The sequence below is a fragment of the Ailuropoda melanoleuca genome, chromosome 11 (assembly GCF_002007445.2).
Source record: "Ailuropoda melanoleuca isolate Jingjing chromosome 11, ASM200744v2, whole genome shotgun sequence".
NCBI classification, from domain to species: Eukaryota; Metazoa; Chordata; class Mammalia; order Carnivora; family Ursidae; genus Ailuropoda; species Ailuropoda melanoleuca.
The window spans coordinates 4,467,644-4,491,171 of record NC_048228.1 but is presented as its reverse complement, the minus strand read 5'-3'; the positions used below and the strand labels follow the sequence as shown (position 1 = coordinate 4,491,171).

The following is a 23,528-nucleotide window of genomic DNA, read 5'->3' as shown; positions in this document are numbered from 1 at the left end:
GTGGCCTTTCGTTGCCTCTTTGAAATCTCCACTTCACGATGAGCTAAGAAAAGCCAAGGTGGAATGCCTTATTTTCTCATCGATTTGACATCGTGCAACCCCAAGTGTTCATGGGGTCTGCCCTCTGCTACCTGAGAGCTGTTGAGGCTAAAGGGCACCTGACATATACATTCTCAGGGTCCTGTCATAGCGTAGGGGGAAGAGTTGCAAAAAACGTCCAGGCCTAATGGCCGAAGACCACTTGGTCCAAACGCAGAAGCATCTCTAGCGATGGCCCCAGCGCACTGGCGAGAGATGGCAGGGCTGTGGTGGGTATCTTTGCCCTTCGCTTTCATCTTTAAGGTTTATTGTCTGCGCTGGGACTCGTTAGGAAATTTAGACCGTGAAACTTCAGGTGATGTGTTCTTGGGGCGCCCAGGTGGCTCAGTCGGTTGAGCATCCGACTCTTGATTTCAGCTCAGGTCATGATCTCAGGGTGGTGAGGTCAAGCCCCACGTGGGGCTCCATGCTGGGTGTGGAGCCTCCTTAAGATCTCTCTCTCCCTCTCCCCTGTCCCTCCCTGCCAGTGCCCACCCCACACTCGTGCATGGTGTCTCTCTCTAAAAAAAATAAGAATTAAAAAAATAAGGTGACGTGTTCTTTGTAAGATTTCCTTCAGCCTCAGAGATCAGTTACTGAAACCAAGGAAGACACGCTTTCATCTCTCAGGAGAGCTGAGGCAAAGCATGGCCCTGGGGATGACCAGGGCTGAGCGGAGTGGGTGTGACCGTGAGCCTTGCCTCAGCAGGGCCTGTGTCCATGGAGAAAACCCTGTTGGGGTGTCGCTGCCGTTCTTAAAGTCCTGGGGAAAGGAAAGTGAGCCTGGGCCACACAGACACGCCACAGTTAGCAACGTCAGTTCTTTGTGTATGTTTTCCTCACTTTCTGGGTCCTTAACTGTCTCCTCCTCCTGCCTGTGCCTGCAGGTGGTGGAGAGGAGGAGAACGCCGGCTGAAATCAGGGAAGAGTTCGAGCGGCTGCAGAGAGAGAGGGAGGAGAGGAGGCTGCAGCAGCGCACCAACCCCAAGGTAAGCCAGGCCCGCCGTGAGGACGGCACGGGGCTGTCATACCAGGAGGCAGGCCCGAGATCGGTGGTGCTGGTGGGGGGTTTTTTTGACGTAATAACATACAAAATTGGTGGAACAAAATTTTGTTTATCTGAGTACATATTTATGGAAAGCAGCTCCTGGTGGCTTTCAGCAAAGCCGCTGCTCAGGACCTGGAGGAAAGCGTTTTCAATCACATGCAGGTAAGACAAAACCAATCCCATGGTTCCCCAGAACCAAGGAGACATCCCTGACAGCGGCACAGGCGAGGTCCCCGAGACCCTTCCCTGCAGTCAAGCTGCCCAAGCCCTTGACGGGTGACAGTCAGGGTGCTGTCAGGGAGAGGGCAGCCACCTGACCCCATTGAGGCAGCGAGGCTCCCTGCACCACTCAGGGCGTGGGACATTTCCAGACTGCCTTCCTCGCGGGCCCAGGCTTTTATCCTCCCTGGACAACAGTGCCATGAACACCAGTCACCAGGCTCTTCTGGCAGTGATAATATGACCCCCTTTAACTCGGTCAAGTCCCCAGGGAGTTTGAGTCCTGTGACCTCGCAATGTGCCTCAGTCTTAGAGCCACTTCTCAGTCCCACATATGGTATCTTTGTCCTTTGATTCATCAGGGAAGTGTGTTGTTCTGAGTGAGTGCCCCAACCCTATGGCAAATGGGATATTTCAGTCAGTTGGAGGTACCAGGTATATGAATGGCTAATCGAACGTGGCCCAGTCCTATTCAGTGTGCTTGGTAAGGGGACTCAGACTCCATCAGTGTGGCCAGGATGGCCTGGCAAGCAGCCTGAAAGTCTCCTAAAGAGAAAGAACAGATGCTAGCGTACAGCTGGGAAGTGTGATGATATGAACTTCTGATCAAATATATGCCAGAAAGTAGATTTTTTAAAGACTCCTACAGCATTTAGAGGACCGTATATTCAGAACAGTGCCATCTATTTGAAGCCTGTGTTTCAAAGTATATTTATAAATGCCCACACCTCTCCTTTCTACCCAGCCTCCGTGCAACAGATGATGGCGTCAGCGGTGGAGAGCGGCTTTTGGTCATGGGCAGGTGGAGAATTGAAACACTGGCCAAACCGACTCGGGGCGGGTGACATAGTTGGGAGCGCTTAAGATCTCTGAGGTGCCCTGAACCGTGCTCTTGGGGTACGTTCGCGGAGCCGGTGGTCAGGGCCGCACACTGTGGGGAGGTCTGGTTTGAAAGGTCGGCATCGGCAGATGGAGTGAGGGTTGAGGAGATGGGGTGGGAGCCTGGCAGGAGCGAGCTGTTCCTTTGGTATCTTCGCTGTGCTGGCTGGAGTTTGCTGCATTCAGAGCAATGAAGGGGAAAGAGAACGTCGCAGTAGCCTAAGCTTCTGTGTCCTGAGATAAAATTGGCCATCTGGGTATGCGCAGTGATTGCTTATTGGGATTCTGTGGAAATGTGTCTTCGGGCCATGTTTCTTTGGAATGAGGGAGCACAGCTGTGACCATTTCACACAAGCATGCAAGTTATTGTAAAATTCCTAATACTGCTACTTGCATAAACTGCTTCCAAATAAATAAGACATTTTCTAACCAGAAATAGTGAGTGATAACCAGATGTTGGCTATGCAGGATTTCAAGGAGAGGTTTTGAGCTGGGTCTTTTATTCCATTTCTGAGGGTTTTGCTTCTCATGATGAGCGGAAGGGTTTGGAAAGGAGACAGAGGCGATCTCCTCTTCTAAGAAAACCACAGGGGAAGGACATTGCCCGTGACCATCAGGCTCAGCACCGAGCTGTCCCAAGGACTGGCAGGCCAGGTACCATTTTTGGTACTGCCGTCTCTCTCCATTGTTGCCAGTAAGAGTTTGCTAGGCAGGGATTTTCCAGTAGGATGTGTGCACCAAGAACAGGCAAAGAGGTCAGATGGAAAAACTCACAGATTGGAAATACTGACTCTGACACAGTGATGTGGGGCCCGGAGCAAAGCACTTGACCTGTGTTTAGTTTTCTTGTCTGTACAATGAGGCGGTCTGGGGGCCCCGGGGGAGGGGGCAGTCATTTGAGTGTCCGACTCTTGGTTTTGGCTCAGGGTCATGGAATCGGGCCCTGTGTCGGGCTCCATTCTCGGCACAGAGTCTGCTTGTCCCTTTCCCTCCCCCACTGCCCCTCCCCTCGCTCACTCGCTCGCTCTCTTTTTTCTCTCTCTCTCTCTCAAGTAAATAAAATCTTTTTTTTTTTTTTTAATGAAGCCGTCGGAACTTCCTAACTACCATACCAAGTTGGGAAGCTATTTAAAAAATAGAAAATAGGTGTTAATTTACTAGAGGCCGACAAGCCTGCTGAATAAATGCATAGTGGGACTTGTTCAGTACTCACGAGGTTAAGAACTCAATTCCATCTTCGTGTTTCCTCCAGCACTGCATGGGAAGCACTTGGTTTGGTCAGGCAGCTCTGAGCCCATGGTGGGTGGGTTTGGATGGGGTCTGGCAATTGGGATTTCAAAATGGCCCTCTGACAGCACCATCACCATCCCCGTGGCCTTGGCCCAGTGGTGTTTCAGTGTGCCCAGCTCCCCGTGAGTCTTGGCTTGTGTGAAATGAGCTTGGGAAAGCAGTGTGGGGCTCGGAAATAACGAGCGTGGTCGCAGCTCCAGTGTGCAAGCCCCAGTGGAATGCGTGCAGACACACTCACGCAGGTGCCAGAGACAACGTGGTAGGACTTTCCACTTGGAGTCAGGAGCCCTGCACTGGGATTCAGATTGCACCCTCCTGTTCTGGGCCCTGGGTCAGGCCACATCTCCCATCTTAGCTCAGTTTCCCCTTGTGTGAAATGGAAGGTTTGCCACGAAACCCACTGCTTGGGGTCAGAAGACCCCGAAGTCTGTAGTTTAATTGCCTCTGTTTTCTGTCTTTGCTGTGTGAGAGGAAAGTCCTCTGTGTTCCCTGCTGGAACCCCAGGCTCAGGTTGCTGGCGTCGTAGGATCTCCCAGGCCCTCGCATTGAGCAGGTCTGGGAGGGCATCTGCGGGGCACAGACGGCGAGGCTCATCTGTATCCAGAGCGCCGCGGGTCACTGATGCTCACTGGACGGCCCTGGCCGCCCTCCGTCTGCAGGATCTGTTTCATTGGCTTAATCCATCTACGTTTCTTGTCTTTTTAAAGACCGAAGATCACACAATAGGGTTGTTCTGTGCCACGTTCGCTTTGTATTGATTCTTTTGATTCCTTTCTTTGTTAATGCACAAGCCTGCTGTCCCTCCAATGGCAGCCGCTCTGGAGTCTGAGGACGACAGATCTCAGGCAGCGCTGTCAGACTTTATTACCACCTTCTAATGAACTCGTTCCCATCCTGCGTGAAGCAGAGCGTTGAGTCAGAGATGGTTTGGGAGCTGTCATTGTCTGCCTCTGAGGGCGTAGACTGCCTGCTTTCTGACCCTGTTACCTAACAGTTCAGGGGGCTCTGCGTTATGTCCATTCTCCTTTCGCCGTACAGAGGTTCGCATAAACTCCCTGGCCAGACCTCCTTTCTGATTCTAGAAAGGCCCACTTATCGGCTTGTTCCTGCGGTAGCTTAAAAATAGGATTCAGCTTTATCAGGAAAAGAATTTAAATAATGTATCGAGGAAGAAATATAACAGTAAAAATATTTTTGAATGCCAAAATGTTTTCATAAAGATGCAGGATTACGTTACTCAATTATTTTTAAAGGGTTTTTAAAAAGCTGTGTTTCGGCTGCCATGGCTCATGATTGTCGGAGTTCGAATGAGCCCGTGGCTATGACTTCAGTCTGTTCGGTGGAAATGGCTCTGATGTCATAAACCGACTCAGCTTTGCTGACAGGAAAATCTACAGAAAAAAAGCTGTTTGAACCCATATGTTTGTTGCGCTCAATGGCAGGACGGGTCCATTGAGCATATGCAGAAACAGGCAGCTACTGGAAGGGAAGAAATTGGGAAGTTGTCCTAGAGCAAGGGACTGAGTCCGAGGAGGCAGTCTTTGCAGAAGAGAAGTGCTGGCTGCAGGAGGCCCAGAGGAGGCTGTTCCCCCCGTCCTGTCAGTGTCGCCGCTCAGAATCAAGGTGTCCGAATGAGAGACTGCTGTTTGTGCAGGGGGGACATGGGGCGGGGGGGGGGCGCATCCTTGGGAACTCCGCTAAGTTTGCCCTTTGATCCTCCGTGACCTCGGACAACACAGGTTCCAACTTTGATCTCACCATGAATCTGCAAAGACAGCCTCAAGAGCCACCCTGGGCTCACCAGCTATAAAACAGGCAAACTGTACATTGCCTCTTAATGCAATTGCCTCTTTTGGGGGAGTTTTCAGTTAGTAATCGAGAATGCATATGACAGAAATTTCTCACATTATCCTTATGGCCAGGTAAAATATAAGCATGAAAATAATTTAGAACGGAACGTTCCTGGCTGAGTGAACAACTGATTCTACTCAAAGAGGGTTGATGAATGCATCATCTCCACCCTGGTGAGAAGCTTCTCATCATGGGAGAAAGGCTGTCACTTGGCATGCTCAGAATTTCTACGAATGGTGTCAGTGAAGATGTGTCTGTCGTATTCTCAGGTGACCCAAGGCCACAGGACAAAACCACGATTCTAAAAGATCCCAGTGAGGGGCGCATGGGTGGCAGAGCGGTTAAGCGTCTGCCTTCGGCTCAGGGCGTGATCCCGGCGTTGTGTGATCGAGCCCCACATCAGGCTCCTCCGCTATGAGCCTGCTTCTTCCTCTCCCACTCCCCCTGCTTTGTGCTCCCTCTCTCACTGGCTGTCTCTATCTCTGTCGAATAAATAAATAAAATCTTTAAAAAAAAAAAAAATAAATAAATAAAAATAAATAAAAGATCCCAGTGAACTAGAATGGAGATACGGAACGTGCTAGCTCAGAGAAGGGGAGATGGGGGGAAATGGTGGTCTTTCACTAACTGGGCTTAATATCAACGACAGTTTAGAGTATTTGTGGGTTGGGTGTAGGTAAGGTAAAGATGATTCACATATTCACAAGGCAGTTTAAATTGGGTTCCTATAGGGGCGCCTGGGTGGCACAGCGGTTAGGCGTCTGCCTTCGGCTCAGGGCGTGATCCCGGCGTTATGGGATCGAGCCCCACATCAGGCTCCTCTGCTAGGAGCCTGCTTCTTCCTCTCCCACTCCCCCTGCTTGTGTTCCCTCTCTCGCTGGTTGTCTCTATCTCTGTCAAATAAATAAATAAAATCTTAAAAAAAAAAAATTGGGTGCCTATAAGGAGCAAGCCAGGTCCTATTCCAGATGTGGGTGTGCAGCAGAGAATAATAGACAAAACCCTGCCCTCTTGGATCAAGGTTGAGAGAGACAGATAATACACAATAAACACAATACATAAATTACATAATATTTTAGAAGGTGATAATTCTATAGCAGGAAGATAGGTCAAGGTAAGGGGGAAGGACTGCAATTTTAAATAGGATGCTCAGGCCTTGTTGAGAAAGTGCATTGGAACAAAGACGAGAGAAGAGTTATCCTTGTGGATATCAGGGAAGAGCCCTGTGGATGGTGGGAGCAGCCAGTTCAAAGGGGTATAGTGGGTCCGGTGTGTTCGAGGAATAGCAAAGAGGCCGGTGTGTCTGGAACAGTGGTAGAAGGAATAAGTAGGAGCTCAGGTCAGAGAGGCACGTCTTCCCCTCCCTGTGGAGAAGCCGCAACTGGTCTTAATTTGTGACAGTTGGAAAGAACAGAACTGACAGCACGAAGACGATTTTGGCTTGGTGTAAGGAACAGTGAACAAGGCGGGCTGCTGAGGACTGAAGGACACAGCACTTTTATCCACCATCCAATCCTGAACACAGAGCAGCAAGGACCTACATCTTCCAGGGGGTTGGGGAGATGGGGGGGGTGTTATATAATTAAGATAAAAATAAGTTTTCCCGGCTGTTCAGAGAGTCAGTGTGGGAGTGGATTCCAGGCCGGCAGGTGGTGCTCCCATCGGGGCTGGGTGGAGTTCCTTTGATGACCTCTGGGCAGAGGGTGTCTCTCCCACTCCAGGCCCTGCCTGTGAGTATTGGTGTCATTTGGTGATGTTGGCTCTTCCTGAGGAGGAAACTTTTGACACACACGGGCACTCTACTGATATTTAAATACGCATATAACGGGCACCTGGGTGGCGCAGTCGTTAAGCGTCTGCCTTCGGCTCAGGGCGTGATCCCGGCGTTCTGGGATCGAGTCCCACATCGGGCTCCTCCGCTGGGAGCCTGCTTCTTCCTCTCCCACTCCCCTGCTGTTTTCCCTCTCTCGCTGGCTGTCTCTCTGTCACATAAATAAATAAAATCTTTAAATAAATAAATAAATATGCATATAAGACCTTTTTGAGATTTTTAATCATTTTTGAAGATTTTTTTTTATTTGAGAGAGAGTGCTTGAGTATGAGTGGGGGAGAGGCAGAGGGAGAAGCAGATTCCCCACTTGAGCAGGGAACCCGACTCGGGGCTCCATCCCAGGACCTCGAGATCATGACCTGAGTCAAAGGTAGACACTTAACCCACTGAGCACCCCCAGGCGCAACGAGATTTTAATCGTTTTTAAGGAGACTCTAGTTTTGAAGTCTGGGGTGTGGGGAAATTTTTGTCAGTTTTTTTGTGGTCCAAGTAATATGCTTAAGTAGTTTAGAAAGTTGGTTACTAGACTTACTACAAAAACAATCCGTCGCCCCTCCCCACCTGTCTTTCCAGGCCTGGCTCCTGCCCCCCAGTCTGGAGGCGGCACTGTGGGTCTCTGAGCCTCTGAGCTCTTGCTTTGGACACTTCTCTGTATTCCTGAGCTGCGTGTTTACACTGTTCTCTGGTTTTTTCAGTTTTAGCAGCTACGTATTGACCCCCCCGCCAGTAAAGATAAGGGTGCCGTTCCCCATCACGCGCATGTTTGTCAGGCCACCCAGTGTGGTTATAATCCCCTTTCAGGTTAAGTGAATGTTCACTGAATAAATGCTCAGCTGAGCCAGATGGCGTACCATGACCACCTGACCGATCTATCTTCCTTCCTCCCTTCCCCTTCCCCCTTCCCTTCCCTTGCCTTCTCTTCCCCTCCCCTCCTCTCTCCTCCCCTACCCTACCCTGATTGATTGATTGATTGGTTGATTTTAGAAAGGGGGGGCAGAGGGAGAGAGAGAATCCCCACTAAGCAGGGAGCCCCCAACAAGAGGCTTGATCTTGCGACCCTGAGATCATGACCTGAGCCGAAATCAAGAGCCAGTCGCTTAACCAACTGAGCGACCAGGTGCCCCCACCTGACCTTTTTTTTTTTTTTAAGATTTTATTTATTTATTCGACAGAGATAGAGACAGCCAGCGAGAGAGGGAACACAAGCAGGGGGAGTGGGAGAGGAAGAAGCAGACTCAGAGCGGAAGAGCCCGATGCGGGGCTCGATCCCATAACGCCAGGATCACGCCCTGAGCCGAAGGCAGGCGCTCAACCGCTGTGCCACCCAGGCGCCCCTCCACCTGACCTTTCTTAAAACCGCTTTTTCCTCCACTGTGTTAGTAACTGTCCTTTGGTTTCTTTGATGAGCTTTCTACAAATCTGACACTAATTCGTTTCTGGACTGTCAGGACTGAACGTTTCCCCTCAGTGCCATCGGGCTCATTAGGTATTCTTTCACCCATCCTGGTGGCATCCCCTGGAGCCCCGGTCATCCTCCCCGCTCCCACTCCAGTCTAGCCCCCGCTTTCCGGACTGCTGTACAGCTGGAGCCCCAGAACTTTCCTCGCCGGCTTCCCAGGAATGCCTTTCTGTTCACTCAGGCGACACCTGGTTCCCAAGGAGCAGCCACAGGAGGCACTGCCAGGGCCTGAGACGCCCGGAATGGCACTGCCCTGCCCTCAGTGGGCTCCCTTTACCCCCTTCTGTGGAGAAAACCCATCGTCCAATAGCTTCGTTAAAGAAGATCCCTGGAAGGCAAATCTCTTTGTTCCTTTTTCCCCCCATTTTATTGTCTCTTAAAAGAAAAAATAATAACATAAGTACTTCCATGTATACATATATTCAAAGAATTAGTAACGTCTGAGCCGCAGCAGTAATCACAGACACGGAGGAGCCACAGCCTGACCCCGGGACAAGAATGGTGCCCACACCTTGCATCTGCCTTCGTGGCCTCCTCCTGCCCCATCTCCCTACTAGAGGGAAACGCCATCCAAAGGGAGTCATCCTTCTATTGCCTTTTAAATTTTGTCACAAACTGGATGTATGCTTAAGTAATCCACTGTTTGGTTTGTATTGTTGTTGAGCTTTATAAAAATGGCACATGCTATAGGTGGTCCTCTGGGACTTGGTTTCTGCCCACGCCTCCTCCTCTTTGGACGTCTATGTGTTTCATGAAGTCGTGACACGGTCATTTCCGTTGCTGTACACCACGGTTTATCCATCCTCCTGCGAGTGGGTGTGTAGTTTCCGGGTTTCCGTGGTTATGGACGTTGCTGCTGTGAGCGTCCTTGTGCTTGTCTCCTGGTGCGCACGTGTGTGTGAGAGTGTCCACAAGCACCTTGATCTTAAAATTGATGGGTCGTGGGATATGCAAATGTTCAGCTGTAAGAGATGTTGCCACATTGCTTTCCAGAGGTGAAATGCGGACTTCGCATATCTCAGAATGTCTTGATTGTATCTTTAGACTTAACTAAGTGTAAAGCTGTATCTGTGTACTTTTTACAGTATGTGTATAGATAGATACGCACGTGTTAGGGAGTGTGTCTAACTTAGTATTTAGTTATAGCTTTATTTTTAATGTTAGAAATGGCTGCTTTTTTATCTGTTTTAGACCTAAAAAACAACAGTTTTATATAATCCAACCTACTAATTCTACGGGATATGAAGTTCCAGTTTGGAAATCATTTTTCCTCTGAACTTGGAAGACCTCATTCCAGTGTCTTCTAGCTTCTGGGACTGGTATTTAGAAGACCTATTCCAGTTCCTGATTCTCGTGTGTGATGTTCTTTTCCCCCTTTGGAAACCTGTAGGGTCTTCCTGTCTGGGTTGAGCAGCTGAGTGCGGGAGGCCTCGGGTGAGCTGCTCAGTGGAGTCAGGTGCGCACAGTGACCCCCCCACACCCACCCCCCACCCTGCCCCCGCAGGCCGGGTGCCGCAGCCCTGGGGCATTTTCTCACATTCTCTCTTCCTAGTTCTCCTCTCCTTCTGTCCACATTCCTTCCGTTTCACATATTGGACCCTCTGGACTCACCGTCTCACTTGCTAATTTTTTCCTCTCCATTTTGCATATTTTTGGTTTAGTTTTACTTGTTGGAGAGTTTCTTTTTCTAGGTTATTTTCCAGCTTTCCTACCAGTGTGAAAAATCCTGCCGGATTTTTTAATATCCAAGAACTTTCTTCTTCTCAAATCTGTTGATGTTTTTCGAATTCATGGGGAAGTACGAGGTAGGGCTTTGGTTCTTGTGCTGTGTACAGAGATGCCCTGTGTTCAGGTCCTGTCTCCGACGCCTCCCAGCTGTGTGGCCTTGAGCAAGCCACGTGGCCTCTGTTCTTGGTGTCATCTGTGAAATGGAGACAGTAACAGGACCTGCCTCATTGTTAATGAAAAGATTAAATGTTATAATACATGTCGAATACTTAGGAGAGTCCCCGACACTTAGTAAGCATTCGTTCATAAATGCTATTTTTAATGAGTAGTGCAATATCTTTTATTTTTCTGAGGATATTACTTAGACATTTCTTGCCGTTTTCTTTGGCATTTGTATCCTCTGCTTTTTGGTTCTTTTTGATCTTTACTTGGTTTTAGACTTCTGTGTTGGAGCTCTTCCTCAAGTGTCTGGGAATCTCTGACTGGCTGCTCTTGAGTCAGGGAGGCTCAGGGGACGTGCCCTGGGCTTGGCAGGGCTTGGCACTGATGGCCTTAACTCTGGGTGTTTGGATGGAGACTCCACCCCCCCACACACACACAAAGGCTAGTGTTGAAAGGCCTTTTCTACTTAGCAGGCGATATTTCTCTGGAGAGGAAACCCTCAGTCTCTCACGTGGCTGCCGGCCGTCTTGTTGTCAAGGAGGTGGGAGGTCAGGAGATGACCACTGCGTGTCTCACTCACCTTTGTTTCTAGTACCTGCCCCCCGCCCCCGGCTGGACCTGGCACACCTTCCTTTGATTTCTTCAAAGAGCAAGCCTCTGTGACTTGTCTCCTTAGTGAGCTGGCAACTCCTGAGGTGCCTGGTCCCTCCGGTTCCTGAGCCAGCAGAAGCCTGGTTTCTTTCTCTGCTCAGTCAGTGACCACCTCCATTCTTTTCCAAATTCTAAGGCTTGGTTAGCACCTCTTATCTTGTTGCTGTCGTTGTGCCTTGAGTGTCACTTTGGGAGGGAAGAGGATTTCAAGATAACAGTCCTATTGGTTTAACCAAAAACCTAAGTTTATTTATAATTGCACTGGAAAACTTTTACTTGTCCATAATCATGGAGTTAGAGGACAAAAGAAAGTGGCCACAACTCCTTCAAGTACAGCTTCTTCAGTTAAAAGACTGGGGTGGGGTTGTGGGGCAGGGGGAGGCACCTGGGTGTCTCAGTCGGTTAACTGCCTGACTTGATTTTGGCTCAGGTCCTGATCTCAGGGATGTGAGATCAAGTTGCGTGTCAGGCTCCATGCTCAGTGCAGAGTCTGCTTGAGATTTTCTCTCCCTCTCCCTCTGCCCCTCCTCTCGCTCTCTCTCTCTCTCTCTCTCTCAAACAAATAAAATCTTTAAAAGACTGTTGAGGTGGAGAACAGACCTGGGGTCACCAGGGTTTGGGTGGACAGGAAGAGGGAGAGTGGAGGAGGCAGGTGTGGCTGTTAACGGCAGCACACGGATCCCCGTGGTGGTGCAAATGTTCTGTGTATTGACCGTGGTGCTGGATGCATGAACCCAAGTAGGCGATCAGATTGTGTAGAATTAAATGCACGTGCCACAAATGAAAAAATAAATAAAACTGAGGAAATCTGAACAAGAAGGTTGGATTGCATTGATGTCAGTATCCTGGTTATAATATTGCACTATAGTTTTTGCAAGATGTAGCCATTGAAAGAAATGTGATGCATTGGATCTCTCTTCTTATTTCTTACAACTGCATATGAATCTACAATTATCTCGATAAAATTTTCAGTTAAAAAAAAACGAGTTCATGGTTGCCAAAACCAGTAGGTTAATTCCACGACAACGTTTGTTTATTAAAAGTGCAGATTCTCAGGGGCGCCTGGGTGGCACAGCGGTTAAGTGTCTGCCTTCGGCTCAGGGCGTGATTCCAGCGTTCTGGGATCAAGCCCCACATCAGGCTCCTCTGCTATGAGCCTGCTTCTTCCTCTCCCACTCCCCCTGCTTGTGTTCCCTCTCTCGCTGGCTGTCTCTGTCAAATAAATAAATAAAATCTTTAAAATAAATAAATAAATAAATAAAATAAAAGTGCAGATTCTCAGAGCACCTGGGTGGCTCAGTCAGTTAAGTGTCTGCCTTCAGGCCCAGGTCATGATCTCGGGGTCTTGGGATCAAGCCCCACGTTGGACTCTCTGCTCAGCCAGGAACGCGCCTCTCCCTCTGCCCCTTCCCCCACTTGTGCTCGCGTGTGCAGGCACGTGCGCTCTCTTTGAAATATATAAATAAATTTTTTTAAAAAAGTGCAGATTCTCAGGGCAGCTGAAGAGGAGTCTGTCAGGCTGCTACCTGGGAATGTGTATTTGAACAGGCTCCCGAGGAAATTCAGACGGCAGCTGGATTGGAACCACTGCAGTTCCTAGTTCCTAGTTTCCTGCTGCAGTGGTCTGCGGGTGAGAGAATCAAACGGTATCTGTTCGACGGTGCTTATTTTTATGTAATGGTTAAAGAAAAAAGGGTTGACTTATGAATGGTTCATTGGGTGATCCAGGAAGGTGGTGATCCAGTGGGGTTGTCGTTTAGAGGTTGGAATAGATGCTTAAAAGGGGATCCCTCCAGCTACTTCCTCTAGTGTTTAGCTCCTTAAATCTTTGAATCTTATCAGTTGGTGATTTTTATTGAGGAGCTCAAAACCGGAGACACTAAGTAAATCATATTCACTTGACAAGTTGTGTTACATTGTTATTACTTTTACCTGGTTGTTTGAAGATAGTTTGAAACCGTGGGTTGTATTCCCGGTGGAGTCCAGGTACTTCTAGTCCGGGCGGCAGAAACTGCCCGGGGTGATAGATTGACTCTTCCAGCTTCCAAACAAGTCACAAAGGTCTGAGTTGGGAATCTGTAGCTGTTGTGTGTCCCACTGGCCATTTTTCAGTAGCCTCACAGTCGTATGTAGAGGATTCATAACTGTCATCGTCGTCTTTTTCTACGCTGGTGGCAGAGTTAAGTACGAGGGTCAGCCAACTGTGGCCTGCTGTCTAGTTTCCTTCAGCCCATGAGCTAAGAATCATTTTTATTACATCTTAAATGGTTTTTAAGAAATCAAAGAATAATTTGTGACACATAAAAATGATACAAAACTCAAATTTCAACGTTCTTAAATAAAGTTTTGTTGGAATACAGCAATGCTCATTCATTTACCTTTTACCTGTGGCTCTTTGGTGCTTCCAGTAACAACACAGACTTGAGTAGTTTCAACCAGAGTGGCCCACAGAGCCTAAAATACTATCTGACCCTTGACAGAAAAAGTTTGATGACCTGCTCTACTAAAAAATAAGGTGAAATGTGCAAGTATTTTCCATTGTAAACTCTTTTTATTTGAAAAAATGTGTTTAAATAACAGTTTAATAATAAAAGAACACAAGCCTGCATGCATTCAATTAGAAGTTGTTGGGAAAGCTCTGGCTCATTAATTTATCCCGCATTAGATCTGTTTTATCTTTTTCTCTTTCTTTTTCTTTATCTTTTTGATCTTCTGTGAGAATTCGGATCTGACTTTAATTCCCCAGCGTTGTGACTTCTCATATAAAAGTATATTGCCTTGAAAGTTTTTGAAAGTGAGTTGTTAAGTTGCAGCCAAACACCTGGTTAGCACGTCGAGAAGAAAGCTGTCCAGTTCTGGAGCCGTGACCAGTCCATTTTCAAAAGGTTATTTCCTTGAAATGGAAGAACAGCAGAAGGCAGGCATCCAAACCACTCCTTAAAATATTAAAAGCCATGTCCTTGTGAACTCACAGTGACGTGATCACTCATCTCTGGGACAGTCTGTTTCATCAGCCATGGCTGGCACTGGGCCTAACGTTCTGTGCGGCGGCTCCCGTGACCTTTCAGGCTTAGTCCTTTTCCATCAACCTGGATCAGCACCAAAGGCTCTTGAGTCTTAGAAGTCACTGGCTCACCGGAGTATTTGCTTATTTTCGCCTTGTTTAAAGATACAACAAAATGGTTGAAAAAGTGATGACGTGAGCAGTATTTTTTAACTTTTAGAGGCTGTTCTCCCCACTGGTGAGTCAGTTGATTGTCAGGGGGGAGTTAATGCAAATATCTATCATTTTAAAAGTTTTCTGGGGTGCCTGGGTAGCGCAGTTGGGGCACCTAGGTAGCGCAGTCGTTAAGCGTCTGCCTTCGGCTCAGGGCATGATCCTGGAGTTCCAGGATCGAGTCCCACATCGGGCTCCTCCGCTGGGAGCCTGCTTCTTTCTCTCCCCCTCCGCTGCTGTGTTCCCTCTCTCGCTGGCTGTCTCTCTGTCAAATAAATAAATAAAATCTTTAAAAATAAAATAAAATAAAAAAATAAATAAAAGTTTTCTTTGGGAAAGGAAATAAAATCACATTTAACATCATTCTGGAAGTTTTATGCCAACACAATTAGACAAATAATTAAAAAAAGATGTAAATATTGAAAGGGCTATAATTTTCGGTGTAGGATATGATTGCCTGTCCTCAGAGAAGCAGCCGAAAACTCTCAGGACTAACAAGCTGAATGTGGCAGCCAGTTATGAAACCCACATACCTAAAACAGCGGTTTCTGCCGGTCCTACATCAGCACCTTGCGGATTATAGCATAGCCTCTCCTGCCTGCTCTGCCCTCCTCCCTCCTTCCCCCAACACGGCAGCCAGAGTGAGCCTGCAAAAACTCAGGTCGTCCTGCTTGAAGAGCTCGAAGGCAGGCATCATTCATTGTCAGCAGCATCCTCACGGTGACCTGTAGATGCGGTGACCATTGTGCATCTTCCAGACCAGGACATTTTGGGGAATGTGGTGGTAAGGGAAATGTGGAGGAGGGAAAAGGGGTGCTTAAAATAATTAAAATTTTGTGGTTTTTTGAAATGTTTATCGACCGGGGCGTCTGGGTGGCTCAGTCAGTTGAGTATCTGCCTTTGGTTCAGGTCATGATCCGAGGGTCCTGGGATCGAGCCCCACGTCGAGCTCTCTGCTTGGCGAGGAGCCTGCTTCTCCCTCTCCCTCTGCCTGCTTGTGCGAGCACGCTGTCTATCTCTCTCAAATAAATAAATAAAATCTTTTTAAAAGAGTAAATAGAGGCGCCTGGGTGGCTCAGTCAGTTAAGCATCTGCCTTCGGCTCAGGTCATGATCCCAGGATCCTGGGATTGAGCCCCGCATCAGGCTCCCCACTCAGCAAGGAATCTGCTTCTCCCCCTGCTTGTGGGCTCGCTCTCTCCTTCTCTCAGTCTGAAGTAAATAAAATTTTTTTAAAATAATTAGTTAATTAATTAAAAAATGTTTATTGACAACTGGTTTTCTTACATTGGAGAACCTATAAAATGGTTTATTCAAACTATTTCAAAAATATTTCCTTTAGGGCGCTCAGTCGTTAGGCATCTGCCTTTGGCTCAGGGCGTGATCCTGGTGTTCTGGGATCGAGCCCCACATCAGGCTCCATTCAGAATATTTTTGACACATTTTTTTATAAATAGTCTGTATTTATGATCTTTTGAATGCATCATCAGATTTACATCCCAGCCACAAAACTGCAGGTAGGCCTTTTCAATTTCATTCCATTCCAAGATAGAATATAAATTAAACTAAAGATGACAGTTCCACCAAAAAAATCTTTTTTTTTTTTTTTAAAGATTTTATTTATTTATCTGACAGAGAGAGACAGCCAGCGAGAGAGGGAACACAAGCAGGGGGAGAGGGAGAGGAAGAAGCAGGCTCCCAGTGGAGGAGCCTGATGTGGGGCTCGATCCCATAACGCCTGGATCACGCCCTGAGCTGAAGGCAGACGCTTAATGACTGAGCCACCCAGGCGCCCCTCCACCAAAAAATTCTTACCAAAAATTGAGATATTCCCAAATACTACTATGGAATTTCAAAGTGAAATAAACTGTTTGACTCTTACTTTATTTGTTGTTTGTCCTTCCTCAAGAGCTCAATTTCAGAGTTACACACTTTATATTCAGTGATTGCAATTTCTTAAATATTTTAAAAGCTACAAGGTTTATTGTGCCATTTTTAAAAGGAGTTCTTTAAAGGCTCAGACATTCATGATATTCAATTTGTAATACACTGACATGCTGCAGATTTTTTTCTACTTTGGGGCACCTGGGTGGCTCAGTCGGTTAAGCATCTAACTCTTGATCTCAAGGTCATGAGTTCAAGTCCCACACTGGGCTCTATGCTCAGCATGGAGCCTACTTTTTAAAAAAAAAAGGAATCAGTTTCACAAAAAATTATTTTTCTGAATACACAAAAATATTTGTACATTTTGACAAGTTAATTTTCCCTAGGTGGAATATCACAACTTGTTTTGACACAGTTATGTATCTGTGTGCACTGTAACTAATTCTAGAGCTATTTCTGCTCTATAGGTTTCTTACTTTATTTTTTTTAAGATTATTTATTTATTTACAGAGAGAGAGAGACAGCCAGCGAGAGAGGGAACACAAGCAGGGGGAGTGGGAGAGGAAGAAGCAGCCCCCCAGCAGAAGCCTGATGTGGGGCTCGATCCCAGGACTCCGGGATCACGCCCTGAGCCAAAGGCAGACGCTTAACGACTGAGCCACCCAGGCACCCCAGGTTTCTTACTTTAAAGACCCTTTTACCATAACACTATACTTTACCAAAATTGGCATTTGAGTATTATCATGGTGGAAACTTTTTGGCTTGAGTTTACAGTAACATTTTCTTTTAGGGTTCCCACCTAATTCCAGCATGGAGTATGGGGGCAGCATGCAACCAGCAAGAATTCAACTCAGTTCTAGGGGCACTTGGGTGGCTCAGTCGGTTGAGCATCTGACTCTTGATTTCAGCTCAGGCCTTGATCTCAGGGTCAAGAGTTCAAGCCCCACGTTGGGCTCCACATGGGGTGTGGAACCTACTTAAAAACAAAATTCAATTCAGTTCTGACACCATCTACCTGGAGACAGCATCTGATTCCACAGGTTAAGTGTTCAGTCCTACATAACTGCAGCCACCCCGCCCCGCAGATGCCAGTCACAGGGTTTCTGACTGAGGGCTGTAGATCCCAACACCCTCCTCCTTACCTTCTTGTAATTCACTGGAGGGGCTTGCAGAACTCAGGGAAAGCACGTTTATGAATCAGCAGCCAGGTGGAAGTATGCAGAGCAAATTCTGGGGAGCGGGTACAGGACTTGAGTGCCCTCTCCGGACACCCTGCTCTCCCTGCACCACCGCTGTGCCCACCAGCCCTGAAGCTTTCCGAACCCGGTCCTTCTGGATTTTATGGAGGCTTCATCGCATAGTCAGATTGACTAATTCACTGGCCATTGGCTGTTTCAACCTCTGGTTCCTCTTCCTTCCCTGGAGGCTGGGGCTAGAACTGGAACTTTCCAACCCTCTAATCACTTGGTTGGTGCTCCTGGCATCCAGCCCCTGGCCCTGAGGTGGAGGAGACTAAAAGCCACCTTCATTAACATAACAGAAGACACATTTATCACCCTCATCACCAGAAATTTCATGGGTTCTCGGAGCTGTGAGCCAGGAACCCTGTGGATGAAGACCAAATACAAATACGAAATACAGATTTGGTCACCTGAACAAATATATATTTCTTATAAATCACAATATTGCACTTTATAATTCATATCAAACCATCACTAAGATTACCTGATTTTCTGTTTGAAGCATCAGGTGAGCACGGACATAAAATTGGCATCGTTAGCAGCTGTGAGGTTCTTTTGCTAATAGAATGAACACATAAATAGCTATTGCTTTATCTTTCGTGTGTGCAGTACAAACCTTAGAATGATGAAAATGAGTGAAATGAGCAGAGAGGAACTACCATCTGATCCACAGTTACTGTAAATCCCTGCTGCTACCCCTCACTTCAGGCGTGGTCTTTAAAGAAGAGCAGCTCACTTTAAAGACATGATTTTCATGGGGTCTGCACTAGCGCTCTGGATGATCAGCTTTCTGAGAAGATGGAAATTGAGTGCTTATTTTCATTGTTGTTAAACATACCCTATGTTTAATTTTATTGCTGCCTGAAGAATTTATCAAAAAAGGAAGTATTACCCAAAAAAAAACAAACGCCCTACAGATTTACATCACGAGTTGCAGATTTGGCCCTACTGCCAGTTTCTTTCTGACTTACAAACTAAGAATGCTTTTTATGTTTTTTTAACGGTCAAAAAAAAATCAAAAGGGGGCGCCTGGGTGGCTCAGTGGGTTAAGTGTCCAACTCTTCATTTCAGCTCAGGTCTTGATCTCAGGGTCATGAGTTCAAGCCCCCCATTGGGCTCCATGCTGGAGCTTTTTTTGTTTGTTTGTTTTAAAGAAGAAGAACAAAAAGAAAAGTAATATTTTGAGACATGAATGTATGAAATTCAGATTTTAGTATGAATAAAGAGTTTTACTGGAACTAGAACATAGCCAGGGGTCAGTCCCTTGCTGGATAGTTAGTCTGCTTTCCCTTCCAACACCAGAATTGAATTGCAACAGAGACCGTAGGACCCACCACACCCAAAATAGTTACTGTGACCTTCACAGAAAGTATGCCACCTCCTGATGATATCGTTCAGTAGAAGAAAAGCACTGGCAAGAGTGTTCTGACCGCTCTCTACTATCTTCTGCAGGACTGGCCCGCCTCTGTTCCCACCCGTGTTCATATGCACCTGCAGGTTCCAGTGCACATGGCTGCCCACGGCTTCATGTATGTCATGGGCCAAAGCCCAGGCCACCTGCCTGCTGTTCCAGACGGACAGCAGCATCTCCTCCTTCTCACACCAGCTGGGCTGGGAGGAGGTGACTGCTCGGCCACCACACCAGCAAGCGTCTGGGGTGGTCTAAGGGTGGAAGGGTGCTCAAATTTCGCCTGGGAAGAGAAGAGAGGAGCAGTGGCTCCCACATACCGTTAGACAAGATGGTGTCGGAGGCTAGAGGGACCGAGCGAAGGCCTACGCACCAACCCCAGTCTGGCTTGTTGGTTTAAGGCAACTATTGACAATGATGGTGGTACTTGGTTTAAAAATGAAAATCTGGGATAATTGCTAAACCCGCCGAAACAGCAGGGTTCAACTGGAAATCTCCTGGATTACCCTGCCCCGCGCCCCCCGCCATAACGTCCGCGCACAACCACCCTTGTGTGCCCTCTGCTCCAGCCCCGGCGGCCTCCTCCCTGGTTTCCCACTCACGTCTTTGTTCGCGTGTCCCCTTCTCAGGGAGAAAAACACATGCTCCCACGCTGCTATTGGAGCGATAGAAATGTTCAGTGTCGTGATTGTGGAGGTTGGTTTCCCGAGTCCACGTGTCTGTCAGGACTCACCGAAATGTGCACGTTAGGTGGGCGCAGTTTGCATTACTATATGTAAATTCAGCCTCAATACGGTTTTTTAAAATGGGCTGCAGGGAACTGAATAAAAATGTGTATGTGGTCATATTTTTATATGTGGGATTAAGATATATGCTCATTTGAAAAATCTTATGATAAAAAAATAATAAACATTGATTTTCCAAGTATGGAGCATTTTATATCAGTCAGCAAATTTTAGCTTCACATTTCTTGAGAGAATATAGTGTTCGTTTCTCATAGCTTAATCCTCAAATTAATTTTAGAAGGTGAAACAATTTTTCAATCTCCCATTCATTCATAATTGATTTTGTTTGCACTCTTTTTTTTTTTTTTTAAGATTTTATTTATTTATTTGGCAGAGAGCGAGAGCACAAGCAGGGGAGTGGCAGGCAGAGGGAGAGGGAGAAGCAGACTTCCGCTGAGCAAGGAGCCCAGCACAGGGCTCGATGCCAGGATCCTGGGATCATGACCTGAGCCAAAGGCAGCCGTTTAACCATCTGAGCCACGCAGGCGCCCGGCACCTGGCACTTCTTTATCTTTGAAGTTATGTTTATGTTTAAAGAGTTTTAAAGTAGTTTTGTGACGTGAGAGTGTTTAGAATCAAACATTAAAATGTTTAATTCATGTGGCTCGTGTCTAGGTGGTTTCTGCATTCAGGGGTTAAATCTGGAGGTGATCTATTTAGAGCCATGAAGTCGGTCCTATCTGGGCCCTAAAAATCAAATTACATGGGCCTTTTTTCTTTTCCTAACGCTTGTCTTGTTTGCCTGCCGACGTGACTGGTGCTGTGACCCCAGCAGTCAGTGACGCTCTGCTGCTGTTTGGTGTGAACTGTGACATTCATGCTCCGTGGGCTTCGTGGGGGAGTCCTGCCCACACCCAGTGAACCGCCAGCTGCCAGAGTGTAGATCGTCTTTCATTCCACAAATACCACCCCTGCTGCTGACTGCTTGTTTTTCTGCCCCAGGGGACCATCAGTGTTGGCATCGATGCCACTGACCTTTTTGATCGCTATGAAGAGGAGTACGAAGATGTGTCCGGAAGTGGTTTTCCGCAGATTGAAATCAACAAGATGCACATATCCCAGTCCATTGAGGTAAAGCCCAGACGCTCCCCCCCACCCCGAGTGCGGTGAGCTCAGGTTAACGAGGCGCAGCGCACCGAGCAGCTGTGGTTTTTCTCATCTTTATTTATGAAAGGATGCAGTTAGCCACTTAAAAAAAAAGAGTTCCCGGCACAACCTTGTTTGTTACTGATTTGCTGACGTGTTCAAAGCATGAGTGCCAGGAGGCACTTAGCTTCCAAGGTCACAGGGCTCCCCCAGCAGAAGTGCAAGTGGTGTGGGAGAAGCAGAGGCCAAGGTCAGGAAGGTCTGGGGTGAGAAAGCAGACCTCCACTGGTGATTCCAAGAACCAGTCTTAGTTTTAAGGCACACTCTGTCATGTGCAGAAAACACAATATTCAGCTGACCACAGGGTCACTAAAATGTCATCTTTCTGCCCACAGTTTGAAGGTAGCACTGGCGGGCGGGTCTGCTGAGGCTTACAGTAGGTCTCTAACTCCTCAACTCTGTTTATTCTCAAGTGCATCCACCCAGATGAAGTCCTAACTCTGGGAAACTTGCCCATCTGGCAGAGCTTCCAGGGTTGGCTAATAGGGCCACGGATTCAGTCCCTTCCCCAGTGCTGGTGGCAAACACGGACTAGAGGGTCCCAGACATCCCACAGTGGGAGGGAAGGCACATAATGAAGTCTCTGTGCCATCAGATGCTATCAGTACCCTAAGAACCAGCATTTAGCCCTGTCTTTCCCCTGGTTTTTTGAAATTTGCCCAGCAAAGCTTTTGCAAAACATTATCTTGGTGGCCGCATGCAGTTCAGATGGCAAAGTGGGAGAGAAGTGAACCAGTTGAGGTCGTCGTACATCCCTAGCCCCTGGAGTCGTGGTCACCTGCACCTTTGGCCATGCACTGGAAGTGTATTCATTAGGCTGCTGTCCTTGTGCTCCAGAGTGCTTTGACTCATTCCTTACCAGCAAATATCATTTCCTAGGCACCCTTGACAACTACAGACACAGCCATCCTCTCCGGAAGCCTCTCAACCCAAAATGGGAATGGAGGGGGTTCCATTAACTTCGCGCTTAGACGAGTCACTTCCGCAAAGGGATGGGGAGAGGTAAGAATGCTGACGGGCAGAGTCATGTTATCCACTGCAAAGCTTCATTTCTGAACGTTTACACTCTAAAAGCCAACCCCCAAAAAGACCGAGGTTGGCCACATCATTGTACAACAGGGTACCAGATGTCAAACCCGCATGAGGTGACTGTCCCCAAGAGAAACACATGTCTCATACCAGAGACGGAATCCCCCGTCTGCTGGACAGCTCAGAGGTAGACTAGAGCAGCTTAGAGAAACGCAACCGTGAGAAACTCCGCATCTTTGTTCCCCTTCAGCCGAAACCTGTAGGCTCCTCTCTTTTCCTGCCCAGTTCGGGAGGCAGGCGCATGTCAGTGCTCTGGTCCGCTGATCGGCGGCCGTCGAACAGCCAGCTCTGCTGAGCAAATTGAACTGCGTCAAATTAACATAGAAGAGTTGCCTTGAAAGTCACCCAGACTAGTAAATGAGGCAGCCAGAACTGGCTGGACTTCCAAGGCTGAGTGTGGGACTGCTGATGGGTTAACTCCGGACCCCTGAGGACCATCTCCAGTCACCTGCGAGAGCCACGGGCGATGAAGCAGAACGAGAACGTGAAGTCGGCGCTGTGGCGGGGGTGGGGGGGGCTCAGCAGGCGGCTCTGCAGATGGCCGGGCACAGGAAGCCAGTCTCCCCTTCTGACCTGAGCAAGCGAGACCATTGGAGGCCAGCAGTGTTTTCTTTGGAGGGGCTCCTTTCTGAAACATGCCTCCTTGAAAACAGCCTCCTTTGGATCTGTGGGAGCAGTCCTCCATTTGGTGCAGGTTAGGACGAGGTCTTAAGAATCTTTAAGGGGCGCCCGGGTGGCTCAGTCAATTAAGCATCTGACTCTTGATCTCAGCTCTGGTCTTGATCTCAGGGTCCGTGAGTTCAAGCTTCATGTTGGGCTCCAGAGTCTTCCAGCCCCTCCCTACTTTCAGAGCCCTGGCAAGGGCCAGTGGCTTTGAATTAAAAGAAGGAATTATAACCAGAGGTGCTTCCCTGAGACACGGGTTGCTTCTGTGAGAGTAAACACCGCTAACACTCTCTTTTTCTCTTTTGAACAGTTAGAATTTGGAGCCGGGGATCTGCAGGGACCTTTATTTGGTCTGAAGCTGTTCCGTAATCTCACCCCAAGATGGTAAATATAGAGAAATCCTCTTTGATGGTCTTCGTGGATTTAGCAGACTAGAACTTGTGTATTCTTTTTGTCAAGGTCACCTGGAGTTACCATTTCTGTCCTACAAGGTCACCAGGGGCAGACCCTGCGGCGCTGGCAGAGAGCCGAGGCAGGGTGCATGTGGCACAGACTCTGGACTGGTGGGTGCGGGGAGGGGTCGTCTGCTGCCTGTCCCTGCCCTGGGCCCGGCTTCTGATCTGTGGTGCACAGTCTCCTCCTTTGTGGGGTTGAGGCTCCTGCCTGCTCACCAGGGGCTGTGAGAGCCAGGAGAGACTGGAGAGAAAGCACCTTCACAGGGAAGCTGGTTAGTGGCCTAAAATATTGATGAACTTGTGGATCCTTTCTTTGTCCCCGAGAATGTGTTTCAAGTTCTGGAAAGGGTCTGTATTGAACCGTGAGCCACTTGAGAGACTCCCTGGTCGTCAGCAAGATGCAGACACTGGAGAGTTATATTTAACCTCTTGCTGATCTCTC

General features: G+C 47.9%; 1 protein-coding gene across 2 annotated transcripts in view; it reads left to right on the top strand.

Moving 5' to 3' along the window:
- DNAJC11 (DnaJ heat shock protein family (Hsp40) member C11) overlaps positions 1-23,528 on the top strand; it is a 75,208-nt gene that overhangs the window by 38,009 nt on the left and 13,671 nt on the right. For both annotated transcript variants that reach the window (XM_034671155.1, XM_002923849.4), the window contains exons 4-7: positions 966-1,067; positions 20,673-20,801; positions 21,756-21,878; positions 22,942-23,015. In XM_034671155.1, the coding sequence (XP_034527046.1) occupies positions 966-1,067; positions 20,673-20,801; positions 21,756-21,878; positions 22,942-23,015 (428 nt within the window). The remainder of the gene's footprint in view (positions 1-965; positions 1,068-20,672; positions 20,802-21,755; positions 21,879-22,941; positions 23,016-23,528) is intronic.